The sequence below is a fragment of the Cyclopterus lumpus genome, chromosome 7, assembly GCF_009769545.1.
Source record: "Cyclopterus lumpus isolate fCycLum1 chromosome 7, fCycLum1.pri, whole genome shotgun sequence".
Taxonomy (NCBI): Eukaryota; Metazoa; Chordata; class Actinopteri; order Perciformes; family Cyclopteridae; genus Cyclopterus; species Cyclopterus lumpus.
Window position 1 is genome coordinate 3472593 of NC_046972.1, and position 14838 is coordinate 3487430.

Below are 14838 nucleotides of genomic sequence, written 5' to 3' on the forward strand. Positions count from 1 at the left end.
ACCGGCTGCAATGCTTTGCAAAAATGTGATCATCATTGCCCCCTCATCATCATCATCATCATCATCATCACCACGACCACTTACACCACTATCATCACCCACCAATGAAGTGAAAATTCCAGTAAACTAATTGCAAAAAATTGTGTTAAGTTGAATGGTCAGAGCAGATCCTCTGTTGTTTTGGTTTTTTTAATGAAGCAATAAACAGACAGCTGTGTGTGTGTGTGTCTGTGTGTGTCTGTGTCTGTGTGTGTGTGTGTGTGTGTGTGTGTGTGTGTGTGTGTGTGGCAGAATGCTAGCAGGTGAACACGGCATTTGGCATTTGGATAACACACACATTCCTTCATCAGCTGACAAAAGAGTGTGTGCATGGTGTGTGTGTGTGTGTGTGTGTGTGTGTGTGCGCGCGTGCGCGTGTGTGTGGAGGGGGGGCAGAAGCCCCAGTGCCCACCATAGTCCAAAGCTATGCATATTGTATTGAACAGTCTAGTCTAGAGCGTGTGCGTGTGTATGTTGTTTGGGTGTAAACAACAACAAAAAAGAAAAGTGCCTGTCGACTTTCTGCACCCACGTAATTGCAGAACTCGCCTCCATTGTGAGACTAATGAAACGCGTCATGACAAGTGAGTACAAGTGATGCGTTTAAGAGTTAGTTTGTTTGTTTTGGGGGCTTTTTTTTTTAAACAAATGATGGCGTTGCACGTACCTGTTGGGTCAGCGGAGCCGCGCGTGAATCACCCGTCCATGGCGCTTAGCGGGACGGAGCCTCGCGTCCGCGCGAGCCAGCGAGCACTGAGTACCTGATGAAGTCCAGCTTGTACACTTCGCCACACTGTCCCCCTCCTCAAAAATGCGACGCAGTTACGGGGGGAAAAAAAGTAGAACAAAACTCCCGAGTCCAGAAAGTGTCTGTGTACGCGCGCGTGCACGTGTGTCAGAACCGGGGGCGGTCTCTTCTGTTGTTCGGCCGCAGCTCGCGCTCAGGACTGGCAGGTCTCCGCATCTGAGAGGCTTCCACAATAGTCAGAGAGGCGTTGGACAGCGGAGACAAGGCACACCGAGTCAGAAGGGGTGGGACAGGAAGTGACACTGGGTCGCCTTCAAAATAAAGCCTTATAAGGGAAACGTGTAGCATTATGAGTATAATTAAGTGCTGCACTAGAGGTACTTGTACATCACATTCATAATTCAATTTGGTTGTACTTCAACGTCACCATACATTATAAGTAACCTGAATATTGTTCTTTTAAAGGGCCGGCGTCGAGTGTGCAGGAGGCCGACCGTAGCCGGCCAAGCCATCTCCTCGTCTGAAGAGAGAAGTTCATTGAACTTGCATTCCTTCTAATGGTCATCAGGGGACGACTCTTCTGAATGCAACAAAACAACAACACTGTCTGTGTCACCCCAGGTTGCAAAGAACCAAGATGGCGACGCCAAAAAAAACAAGAGTCTCGTTGCCAAAATGCCGAACTCTGGGCTTCAAAGGCCTGCTTGTACAAATACAACAATTCTTATTTTTGGGTGATTATACACTGAAGAAAAAATACTTATTAATGCTGCAAAAATGTCTCCCTAAATACTACACTGTCCTTTTAATCCATACATATTATTATGGATTCAAATTGGCCCCACCTTCAACAGCTGCAACCAATGTGTCATTAAGCGATGCTTCCAATGCACAAGTACTTTTCTGTTTTTTCACTTTAAAATACCTTGACCTAGCATTTTGAATGCATTTTTGCAAAGTATTTTAACATTGTGGTATTGCTACTTTTAGTGAAGTAAAACATCTGCATGGGTAAGTAGACTCAAACACGTTCTGCAATACTTTGGCTTCAAAGTATGTCCTCTCAGTCTATGTCTTCATCGATTTCTATCCTCAATGTACAGGACTCTACGTTAAGAGTTTTATTTTGAAAATACTTTTCGGGAGTGTTGCTCTGCCTCTGGGGGCTTGACACTGTGGCTTTGAGCGACCAGACCAGTTCAGACAGAAAGCCCCAGTTTGCCAGTGGCACACTGGATTCATTGTTGAAACGTGAACGTAATTCAAACTCATTCAAATATAATAAGACGTTCTGTGATCCTGTTCACACCGAAAAGGCCTTTTTCACCATAACGACACATGGTCATGTGGATGTGTGCACGCCGACAGGTTACGAGTGTTTCTGATTCCCCACCCAGTACCGATGGTGGTCTGTTTGTCCATGCCAGTCTACCAGTCTAGTTCTGCTGATCATATTGTACAGATATGAATGATATGCAGCACACTGTATGTATGCTCTGACAACATCTCTTTGTTTACATTAATAGTCATTTTGTTTAGTCGTGGCAAACAGCTGAAATATATTATATATATTTTTTTTATGATTTAAATTATGTTTTTTTTTAACCCTCCGAGGTGAAAATGAACAATGACTTCAGAGTCGGGACTCCCCTCCTTGTCTAGCCCACCACAATGTCGCGTGTCTGCCCTCTGCTGGTCTGTGGTCGGTTTTGTTCACCCAAAAGGAATCCTAATAAACCATAAGAGAGACATTCTGAAATCATCTGGGCGATCACTTGAAGCCGCTTTATTAGTTACACACACAGGTGCACATCTAATGCACCATGAAGTCTGCTTGTATGATGTTCCGTTGTTGTTGTTTTTTGACACCGTCGTTGATTCAATTATATATTTTAGGAGGAAAGTGATGCACTCTCCGTTATATTCAGAGGTGTTTCTAATATGATGGCCCACCCTCATGTTTGCAAATACAAATTATGAGAATAGGATGTACGTACAGCCCAGTAAATAAGCATACTGGTATTTACACATTCCCAACAACTTAAAAATTAACATCATAAACTTTGAAACAGAAGAATGTATGAGAGTCGTTATATTGTGTACATGTGTTCCTGATAAAGTGACCATTCATACATCCATATACAGTATATTGAATATATTATTATCATAAAATAATAACATGTGATACTGTCAGGCTTCTCCTAATTTCATGTCAGTTGCTTTTGAAAGATGATTGACATTGAAGTTTAAAAAAAACAATGCAAGACCACTAGCATTAATGTAACTTATAGCTGTAAAATAAATCATTTTTTGGGAAGTTTGACCAGATACATATTTTTAACACTGGTTAATTTGATAGTTATTGCTCATATACAATATTGAACATGCAGTCTACTTTTGAACCGTGTTATTCTTCCAATATCTAGTCCGGTACAGCCACTGATAACCACAAATAAATGAATTTGTTCTTCTTCTTTTCACTCATCAATATTGCAATATTCAGAAGGACTGTAATTCGCGGCCGGGTTGTGTTTGCGCCACGCCGCATACTCTTGCACATGTGTCGGACGCGCAGACCCAGGCAACCGTCCTGCGCGTGGGAACCGCAGCTCGCCCATGTGACGACCCGGGGGGGGGGGGGGGAGGGGGGGAGGGCCTGAGGAAAAGGGGGCGTTTCCGTGCGCTCACCTTCTTATCTTTTTCCTTTTTTTTTTTACCCTCTCACCTGCCAGGTTGAAACTCCCAACGCTCGTGCAAAGCCGCGTTCAATGACCTGCAACCCTGACACGCTGGGAATAGAGGCCAGGCAGCGAGCCATGGAGTCCCCCGTGAGACCGGGCTTCCACAGACTGGAGGTCCAGAAAACGACGTGGGACGTCGCGGAGAGGTACGCGACGCTGAGGCCGATCGGCTCCGGAGCTTACGGGACAGTTTGGTGAGTTTACCCGGAGGAGGAGGGGGGGGGGGGGGGGGCGTTGTTGACAGTAATGTGCAAGGCACCTGAATCTTTTAGTCTAATAAACATCCATTACTGAAGTCATAACATACTGGACATAATACAAATGTTACTCACAATTACATCCTATATAATGAACATTTAAAATGTTTCACTTCACATAATAAAACACATCAGGCCGTTAAAGTGGCAGTGGCCCACCTCCAACACACACACATCGCGTCTCCAGCAGCAACACTGGTGAAACAACAGTCCACTATCAGCGCTTCAACACTTGGCATCACTAGTGGGTGTATATACATGTCGGGCTATTTAAGCCTCAAGTCTGCATTCCGCTCCCAGACGGTCCGAGCGTACCGGATTACTCTGACATCTGCTAACAGGAGCACTATTGTCCGCCTGAGGCGAGTCAGCAAGTCGATGCAGGTCCTCTGATCTGACAGGAATCTCCTCCACCGATGCAGAGACACCCAGCCAGGAATCCAGGATGCCTCAGACACAGTTCCATCTAATGATAAGCCACTGACAGAGGAGATCTTATCCCTGATTTTATCATGTTGGGCCAGTAAGGTAGACCTCAAGGGGGCTCTTACCCCGGGCTACCCTGGATAACAGAGGGGACATCAGCCCTGAGCCAAATTTTGTTTAAGATATATTACTATGTAATACAGTTATAAGGAGTACAAATAATTGTTCAACTTACTTGTACCAGAGCATATCCGAGATGAGTTTATGACGGGCCTTTTGCACAATCTCTCTTACATTTTAATCGACGAAACGATTCATCAATAAATTACAAACGATCAGAAAATAGACTTTATGCCAATAATTTGGAGCCCTGTATTATGTGTCACTGACCCTCCCTCGGTGTGCCACGCCCCCTGACACTGTGTTTGACTCTTAGTTCTGCCTTGGACCAGAAGACCAAGGAGAAGGTGGCCATCAAGAAGCTGTCTCGTCCGTTCCAGTCCCTCATCCACGCCAAGCGGGCCTACAGGGAACTCCGGCTGCTCCGCCACATACAGCATGAAAATGTAGGAACTTTGAGTTGTTTTTTTATTTTATTACATGGTTGGATCTAACAACATGATGATTTAATTGATGTGATACAATCCAGTACACTAGCTGGCCAAAGACAAGGAGTTGAGATTTTAGTGTATTTGTCCTTATTCAACCAGGGAGCTCAGTCTGAAGAATGAGATGAGGATAAGCAAACCTTGTTGACCATTCAACAAGAGCCCTTAATCTCATCAACGCTCCCTGACAAGCTGGCAGTGTTGTGTATTGTCGGAACCCTCATGATTCAGTGTTTTCGCTGAAAACCTTTGAGGAACTTTACGCACTCTTACATAACCTCCTTTTACTGGGCTATTCTTTAGGAGGCACCACATTCAACAAGATAACTTTATTAATGTAGTGATTTGCTTGTCAAATGCATCATTTTGATCCAATTTGCAATGTGTGTTATCAGTTTGAGTTTTTTTGTATTTAGAATAGATAGAGAAGCTAACTTTTTAGCAGTAGCCCATAGATTGTATATAACAAGTTGGGCGTGTTGGCCGTTGCCTTCTTAAATTGTAAGTGATTCAAAACCTTACTTTCATTATCCAAAAAGGGTTAAAGTTAGTGACCTGTCAATCACCTTGTAGCCCCACCCTGAAGCATACCCTGCTTTATGGTCTATGGACTCTAAATTGACCATCATCTAATGAATGAACATCACGCTGTATTGAAGAAGACTTGGAACTAGAGATCGAGACCACAAACTCATGTTTACAATGTTTACTGAGGGAATAAATCAAGAGAGAAGGTGAGTCATTTTATCATAGACTTCTATGCAATTAGAAATTAGAAAAAAGTGCAAGTTTAAGGAACTTCCGCAATGATGTGCGATACTCCAGGATTGCCCAATGGTACCAACTCTGCACTGTACTCTTGATAAACAGATGTGTGTATTAACATTTGGTATCACTGGGTTTTTCCTTCAAGGTGATCTGCCTCCTGGACGTCTTCACACCGGACCACACGCTGGAGAAATTCCAAACCTTGTGAGTTGGGATTCGGAAAGCACATTCTTCTGCTCGCTGTCGCAGCTTGTTGAGAACCCCCGTGTGCATGTGTGCTCACGTTTGAAACGTTCCATCAAGGATGTGTGAGAGCAAGCTTGTTCACGTTTGCTTTGGTTGTTTTGTGCATTTCCTGACTATATAGCGATGAACTGTTGTTCTCGACAGTATTTATTTACATGTACTGTATGTCCCTTTACCTATTTGTTAATGTTGTCTTTCAATGCTCTCCTTCCCTCTCTCTCCTCTTCTTCGCTGGCTCCAGCTATATGGTAATGCCATTAGTCGCCCAGGATCTGGGCCACATTATGAAGAAGCGGAGATTAACTGATCGCATCATCACATACCTGTTCTACCAGCTGCTAAAAGGACTCAAGGTAAGTCTATGTTTACTTATTTACTCGATTGTTAAACATACACTTACTGTAAATACTCAAATACATTTTGAAATAACTATCTTTAATTGTGGGAGAGGGAGTGGAGACGTATGTGTCAAACAAACTCAGGACTTTCACCCAGGAGACCGCTGGTCCTGTGAGAAAGTGCTAAACCTAATCAATCGTTTCTCACTTTTGACCACGCGTCATTGTGCATTTCTGCATGTGATTCGAGGGTGATATGAAACCATATATAAGTAATGTTTTTTTTGGGATCCGAAAGAACAACACTAACACCTTTTATCTGGCGAATGGGTTAAGAAAAATAGTTCTGACGTGTTTACAGAAGCTCTGATGATGTTTACCCTCATGCTTTCAACTATCACACGCTAACATTACCCATGGATGCTGGCCAATATCAGTTGTGGACAAAGGATCACGGACAGTTAAAGTGTGTGTACTGCTAGTGGTGGTGTGTAAGCAGTGACAGCAGTTCAAATGCCAGTTCATGAGAATTAAAGGCGTAGATTAAAAGTTCCATCCCATTATTCTGTCTTATATAACTAATAACATACAGAATGAGCAACAACTAAATACATCTTATCTACTTTAATGACAATTGAATTTTCAATTTTGAACACTTAAACACATTAAATTAATTTGGTAACAGCCCCTAGTCCATAATCATACTTGATCTGTCATCTAAAGTATAATCCCAGGACCTTGAGCTCCCTCTGCACCAGGGTAGCCTCATACAACATCCACAAGGCAGTGATCGTCCAAGCAAGAACCATAGAAAAAAATGTAAGAAAATTCGTAGCCTCTCAACAACTCACACAGCAACTCGCTCTCAACCTGCAAGGCCCGAAATCAACATATTTTGGCCAGGCCCGGGTCCCAGATCTCACATGTTCCTGCAACCCTCCAATGCCCCCCCCCCCCCCCCCCCCCCCCCCAGTGTGTGCTGCAGGTTTGTAAACAGGAGGAATTCATTGAAATACAAGGTCAGCTGTCTTACTGGCAAGTCAAACATTTTTCTGACTGCTTTACCCTTATTTATGCCCTTCCACTCAACGTTAGTCAATGTGTAACTACGAGTGGCCCGTGGAAACGAAAGAGAAAGCACGTTTGAAACTGGAAAGCAAGACGTAAAAAGTCCCTTTTGTCTTTGAGTTAAGCTTCAAACTTCTTTGATCCCGAGATGTTTTCCCCTTCTTATCTGTGCCCTGCTCTGAGGGCGGAAAAATAGTCCACATCAGGTCATTTAGAGCTGTGCGTGTGTGGTATGTCCACGTGTGCTGTTGTATACCGTGTGCTTAAATGTTTTTCTTCTTTACAGTATATTCACTCTGCTGGGATCATTCATCGGGTGGGTCCCATTACATTTCATTTTTTTCAAACACTATAACTCGGAATTAATGTCTGTTTGTTTTTTTAAACTATACACTTAAAGTAATAATTCGACATTAAGCTTTTTACCTATTTGCTTTCTTGCCAAGAATTAAAGGCACAATGAGTAGGATTTACAAAAACACAATTTAATAAAATAATCCCTCTCAATCCTCACCTATGACCCACGAGAAGTGTGTGGCTGCCAAGCGGCACCCTCAGGTGCTGAGAAAGAAAAGCCAACACTGAAGTGCCAACAACTGCAGTGCCTCAAATGGCCACTTGAGGCTGGCTCCAAAAGCGAGTTAAACCACCTTAGACCCCCAAAAGGTAAAATGCCAAACTGGCTCCCTGGTCGAGCCGGGGAGGAGGGGCCAACTTTAAATGTTGTGTTTACAAACTGCAACCAGCGAATCCTACTCTGTGTGCCTTCAAGTTGAATGACATACAGTAATCATCACAAGTTAGTTTAGCTTAGCACACATTTTGGGGGAACAGTTAGCAACTTCCTGGAATCACTCTACCCCTCCACCCTACCAACAAAAAACCACAACTTGGCTTTTCACACCTTTTTGATATTGTACACTTTTCCTATGAATAAGCAATGGGACTTTTCGCAAGAGTCGAGTGAGGGATTACATTTGGTGCAAGTCCCAGTAATGCTGTCTTATTTTAGGGGTTGGCTCGTTTGCTGTCTTTCTGGGAGTTGGATGGAGGTTTAATGTGAAATGAAAGTCTGCAGTGGACAAACTGGTCTGGGGCCTGTGTGTCTCATATATAGCTGCACGATGTGTGTTCTAGTTGCCTAAGCAGGACTTGTGAAGTGAGTGTTTGCGAGGCTGGAAGATTTCATTAGCTAGCCGTTTCCCCTTGTTTTCTACTTTTTATGATATAGTAAGCTAACCGGCTGCTAACTAGTTCTAACTAGTTATCTCAGCAAAAAAAAAAGCAAATGATCGTTATTCCAAAGATGTCAATCTATTGCTTTAAGTTTATTTTAATTGTTTTGTCTGTGTGTGTGTGTGTGTATGTAGGTTTTGTGCTATTAAAAAACCTCTTGTGGTTGGATATTAGGATCTGAAGCCTGGTAACCTCGCTGTGGATGAGAACTGTGAATTAAAGGTGAGGTAAAAAATAAAATAAAACACTGACTATAAATGTGAAAACCTTTAGACATTTTGATCTACTATCCATGACTTGCAACACACTTGAACTGATACATGAAATGCAACAGAAATGTAATCTAAATCCTAAAACATAACTCTTCCCAGATACTGGATTTTGGCCTGGCAAGACAGACGGAGAGTGAGATGACCGGTTATGTTGTGACGCGCTGGTACAGAGCACCAGAGGTCATATTCAACTGGATGCACTACAGTCAAACAGGTAATAATGTAACCTCGCTTTAATCCAAGTAGCCCTTTTCAGTTTGTTGGAGAATGTCACGGAATATTGCAGTATGCTACGACAGAGTATTGCATTTTCCATTATTAAAATTCCCTCCCCTCACAGTGGACGTCTGGTCAGCCGCCTGCATCCTGGCTGAGATGATTACTGGCCAGGTGCTTTTCCCGGGACACGACAGTATCCTCACGCATTGTAATAAAGCTGTGTATGCTCAATGATGAATAGAAATATAGCACAGTTTTGAAAACAGGTGCAGCATGGTTAGAATTGGACACATAAAGGTCTTGCGAAATACTACTTGAGCCGTGTTTTCATTCGAAGTAGCACATTAAAAAAGTTTGAAACATGGACGATGCTAAGCTGACATGAAAGAACAATTCAAATTGCTCGATCGAAACCAAATCCGGAAGTTCACAATCTCTACTTCTTCTGTTTACTGGCGGTTTACAGACATATGTGTGAAACGTGAGGATGTTTCAAACAAAGGTTTGGGTCAAACTAAATGATGCTATTGGCTAAATGATGGTCGATTTAGAGTCAAATAGACCATGAACCATGAAGACTGTGATTGACAGGTCACTGCATACCAGAGCCGTATACGGCGTCTCTACGTCACACCTCCAAATTCCAAGTAAGGTAACTTCCGGTTACAAAAACAACATTGCAATGGCGGTAATCCAAGATGGCGACGGCAAAATCGCAAAACTCGAGGCTTCCAAACGGCAGTACACAAACCAACGGGTGACGTTATGACTACATCCACTTCTTACACTGTATGGGCCTCACACATTCATAACTCAATAAATAATATGATAATTAGCACACTTTCACGTAAATGTCTAAAGGGATGTAATGAGGAATTTATGACATTTTGGGCAGACGTGGATGTAAATTGTACCATGACTGGTTGGAGGTGGTAATGTTAGTTTTTCAAATGTTCCCAACCTTTGTTGAAGTGCAGTACTAGAAGGCCAGAGTATCCCTTCAATTACCTATTTTATTAACTAGATATTTGGTTATTTTTGTATTCACTATGGCCCTTACCGTCCGGATCTATGTGTTGTATGTTATGCATTGTGAGGCTTCCTGAACCAGCTTGTTCAGGTATTGACCAGCTGAATAAGATCCTCCGTATGACAGGAACGCCAGACTCCTCCCTGGTCCAGAAGATGCAGAGTAAGGACGTAAGTTTTGCCTACAGGCCTCGTTGAGGCCGTTTTATTTTGCCTCTCCTCACCATTTGTGTCATTGTGTTCTGTTATCTGAAGTTCGTGTCTCAGACTGAAATGTCGTCGACCTTTAATGTTTTCCAGGCGCAGTCGTACGTGCTGGGTCTTCGTCCGCAGAAGAAGAAAAACTTCAAGGAAGTTTTTGCGTCAATGGAGGAAAACGGTGCGCCAAACTGCCTCCACTTGTCGTCTTCAAACTGAAATTCATTCATTTTTTTCAATGGAATATGTCACAAATTTGGCACGAATGTCCACTCGGACTGATTCGATTTGGAAGGGCAAAGGTCACTGTGACCTCATGTCCTTCTCATTCTCATATCTCATAGACTTGAGTGCCTTTTTCTTTTATCAGAACTCATGAATTCATATGTTAGTTATTACAAATATGTAAGGAGATAAAATGATTAAACTGGAAACTAACTTTTGAGTCCAAAAGCTGGAATCCGATCTTGGAATCCGATTCTTGGCCAAGCAATGGTTAATTAAACAAAGAAAATTGTGTATAATATTGTTTTCTATCTCGATGCTTCCAGCTGTAGGCATCATGGAGGGGATGTTGCTGCTGGACCCAGAGACGAGGCTGACGGTGAAACAGGGACTGTGCCACCCTTTCCTGGCTGAATATCATGACCCGGAGAGCGAGCCGGACTCGGGGCCTTACGACGACTCCTTCGAGAGCCTGGAGCTCGCCGTCGGGGAGTGGAAGAGTACGTTTTTTGCAATGCCCTGAATTTTAAGAGTGAAAGCTCAGGGGACTCTTTAAATAAGTCCACGCTTTATAGCGTTAGTTTGGGAAATGTAAACCAATGCTCACTTTGTTTTTTTCATCCAATCAGGTCTTATCCACATGGAGATCATGACCTTTGACCCTGAGAATCCCAGTAAGACAGCCATGTAGGATGCTGTGATGCGCCGGTGCCTCCCAATGGTTGGTTATAATACCAACTCTAAAGCCACACTGTGAGACTCAGACAAACATAAAACAATAATCCAAATCATTTTTGCCATATCGGATATGCGCCGCGATCAAAATGCATTACATAGGGTTGCTTTACTTGGTACGGTGGCCTGTACAGGACAGTAGAAAGAGGTTTGGCTCACGTGGAGGTTGTTTCTATTCTATGATATTCAGACAGCAGAAGCAGTTGGCCTGCATGTGAAGTTGATCAAAAAAATGCTCTAGCACCGAATTATAAAAATGCTGTCTTCTCATTTCAAAATGTGCCAAATGGATCGACGTCTTAGCTCAAGGTCCATTTGCTTCTCCTGCTTCTCATGGTTTCATTTCTGTGACGTGTTAGATGCTTACTTTACATGTATTCATGATATGAAAAAAAAGGTATAGAGTGCAATTGCATGTGGAATTTTGTTTTTCGATCATGATCTTTAGTGCTGGAATTGTTTCCAAAATTAAAGGTGGTAAAAAAGAACCTGTTGCTGTTAACTATGATGTTACGCATGAATAGTTGATGGACGGAGGTTAAAACCATGACAGGCCCAGCGTGTCACGGAGTCATCACCAGAGGGCAGCATTATATCTCAGCAGAGATTCTGTGTGGAGGACGGGGACATGCTGACGAGTTCTCCACAGGAACAGCTACAATCCTTCATTGATGGCAACGTTAAAAAAATCGGAAAAAGCAGAACATAAATATGAAAGAAATAGAAACAAAAGAACCACATGAAATGCAAACAAAGGAAGATGCAAAATGTAAATCATAATTCTACAATACATAGATAAATATGCATGGATAATATCAGTAAATAATAAAAAAGATATGAGATCATGCAAATGCATCAGGCACAACATACAACCACAGTGCAAACAAGTGAACAGAAAATCCCTGAGAAGTGGGATCAAATATGTGTTAAATATAAATGCAAGAATAGAATAATAAGAATTAAATAGCACTACTCCTTAAAATATACAGTATACATGCAGCACTAATGGATTTATTGTACCACTTATTGTCCATGTTATATATTATATTTTTATGTGTTCTTATATTCTTTATTTTTATACTTATTTTTTACTTTTATGCTAAAGCTCTCATAAACTTTGGCCTGCAGTAGACTCATGATTATAAAAAAGGAACTGAGTTCAGTTTTCCATAATAACTGAAGGACAGACGGCTGACTTATCTGGGGGAGGCAGAGGTAAGTTTGTAACAAGAGGCAGATATCTCCCCAGAAATACAACACACACAATTCTTCGAATTTTATATTCTTTGAGATCGTTTGTCAAGGCATGTAAATTAGATTATGAAAGTGAAACTTATGGTATCCTTGTATAAAAAAAGACAGTTTTTCCTGTGTTTAGGGTCAGAGTTCCACTTCAACCTGCGAGTTGAACGGACCTCTCAACTGCTCTTGCAATTGCAGCGCCGATACTTTGCCTGTGACCAGAAGAATAAATCATCTTGAATTTAGAAGTTGTTTGACCGTTATTAGATACACCACCGGGCTACCAATCGTTGAATATACTTTTATCCAATGTAATCATTAATAGGAACTGTTAAAACAAGAGCGTGTCCATCAGTATTTGAAACAGTGGCACGATTAAGATGTACAGGAGCAGAAGGATGCAAGTCGCTGTCTGAAAGATGCAAAGGTCATTCATAAAAGAGCCAAATGTTGCTCCTGAATTTTGCAAACATAAATTCTTCCTCAGATATTCACGTTGGTGGCTTTTCAGCTAAATTTGCATCAACCGTGAGATGCCCTTGAAGTGGCTGGGGGTCTTACACCCCAGAAGGACCCAGTCATCTCCAGTTCACTAGTTATTGAACGCGGTTTCTGCATGAGGTTTACTTTGCTGCTGCAATTATCTCCATATGTTCAGCCATGCTTTTAAAATGTCTCTCTCTTTCTCTTGCGTGCACTCTCTCTCTCTCTGTCACTCCTCTGCTGAGTCTGCCAATTATGGACGTTCACTCTTAATAAACCAACCACATTTTGCTACGATCTATTGTTTATTGATAGGTCATGATTATAGATCTTTGTTGTTAAATTCAGTTTATTTAGTATAACCCAAAATCACAAATTACAAATTTGCCTCAGAGGGCTTTACAATCTGTACACATACGACATCCCTGTCCCAGAACCTCACATCGGATCAGGAAAAACTCCCCCAAAAAATAGAAAAAACCCTTTCACGGGGAAAACAGAGGAGGATCCCTCTGCCCGGATGGACGGAAGCAATAGATTATCAGGCTGCTCTAATAAATCTCTTAAATCCCTCCAGTTAATCCAGAATGCTGCAGCTCGTGTACTCACAAAATCACATTTAAAATTCTTCTCCTCACCTACAAAGCCTAGATTGGTGATGCACCATCATATCTTAAGGAGCTTGTAGTGCGGGGCTACTTGTGGTTCCTAGAGTCCAAAAAAGTAGGATGGGAGCCAGAGCCTTCAGTTATCAAGCTCCTCTTTTATGGAACCAGCTTCCACTTTCAGTCCGGGAGGCAGACACAGTCACCTCATTCAAGAATAGACTTAAGACTTTCCTCTTTAATAGTGCTTATAGTTAGGGCTGAATCAGGTTTGCCCTGGTCCAGCCCCTTGATATGCTGCTATAGGCTTATAGGCTGCTGGGGGATGTTTTAGGATACACTGAGCACCTATCTCCTCTTCTCTCCTTATGGATGAATTTACATCTCTCCATTGCACCTTATTAACTCTGCTTCCTCCCCGGAGTCTTTGTGACTTCACGTCTCATAGGGTCCATTGGACCTGGAGGTGTCTGATGCCTGGTGAGCCGGCCTCCCGCGTTGGCCCTGCTGATGCGCCCCGCCCCCCCTCCTCTCTACATCCCTTCTGTTTCATGGATTGGAGGTGCATTCATACATTGTCATATTCATGTAATGTGTTTATGTAACTTTGTAATGCTGTTCATTCTGTACATATGACATATATTACATCTGTCCATCCGGGGAGAGGGATCCTCCTCTGTTGCTCTCCTGAAGGTTTCTTCCCTTTTTTTCCCTGTGAAAGGTTATTTTTGGGGAGTTTTTCGTGATCTGATGTGAGGTCCTGGGACAGGGATGTCGTATGTGTACAGATTGTACATTTGTAATTTGTGATATTGGGCTATACAATACAAAATAAACTGAATTGAATTGAATAGATGCCATGTGTACAGATGAACAGCGTTACAGAGTTACAACACATTCAATAAATATGACCGTAAAGTATGAATAATTAGTAGGCATGGATCAAGATCCATATTTCCACAATCCATGAAACAGAAGGAGAAAGAGAGAGGGGGGGGGGCACATCAGCAGGGCCATGGCAGGAGGCATCGCAAAAGAGGCCAGACCAATGAGGTCGGCCTTTGAGGCAGGGGGCACAGAGAAGGAGGCAGGGTCATTGGAATAGAGGCCAGATCTAGGCCAGGGGCTGGATGCAGGAAGCAGGGGCAAGGAGTCAGGACCCAGGACCAGCTTCAGACACAGCCAGGTCCTATGAGACATGAAGACTCCAGGGAGGAAGTAGAGTTAGTAATGCGCAATGGAGAGATGTAAATGAATCCATAAGGAGTGAGAGAAGAGGAGATAGGTGCTCACTGTATCCTAAAACATCCCCCAGGGGCCTATAAGCCTATAGCAGCATATCTAAGTGATTCTTG

General features: G+C 42.6%; 1 protein-coding gene across 2 annotated transcripts in view; it reads left to right on the top strand.

The window, feature by feature from the left end:
- Positions 1 to 3511: 3511 nt before the first annotated feature.
- zgc:171775 (STKc_p38 domain-containing protein) overlaps positions 3512 to 14838 on the top strand; it is a 32563-nt gene continuing 21236 nt past the window's right edge. Inside the window, exons 1-12 of one of the 2 annotated variants that reach the window (XR_004609694.1) lie at positions 3512 to 3722; positions 4648 to 4777; positions 5733 to 5791; positions 6075 to 6186; positions 7526 to 7555; positions 8650 to 8697; positions 8847 to 8961; positions 9088 to 9159; positions 10087 to 10166; positions 10296 to 10374; positions 10745 to 10918; positions 11048 to 11550. Coding sequence is in view for 1 of the 2 variants with exons in the window: in XM_034536573.1 (XP_034392464.1) it covers positions 3556 to 3722; positions 4648 to 4777; positions 5733 to 5791; positions 6075 to 6186; positions 7526 to 7555; positions 8650 to 8697; positions 8847 to 8961; positions 9088 to 9159; positions 10087 to 10166; positions 10296 to 10374; positions 10745 to 10918; positions 11048 to 11109 (1128 nt within the window). In the remaining variant the exon portion in view is untranslated. Of the gene's footprint in view, positions 3723 to 4647; positions 4778 to 5732; positions 5792 to 6074; positions 6187 to 7525; positions 7556 to 8649; positions 8698 to 8846; positions 8962 to 9087; positions 9160 to 10086; positions 10167 to 10295; positions 10375 to 10744; positions 10919 to 11047; positions 11658 to 14838 lie in introns of those variants that run through there. The other variant, XM_034536573.1, reaches the window with a different exon arrangement.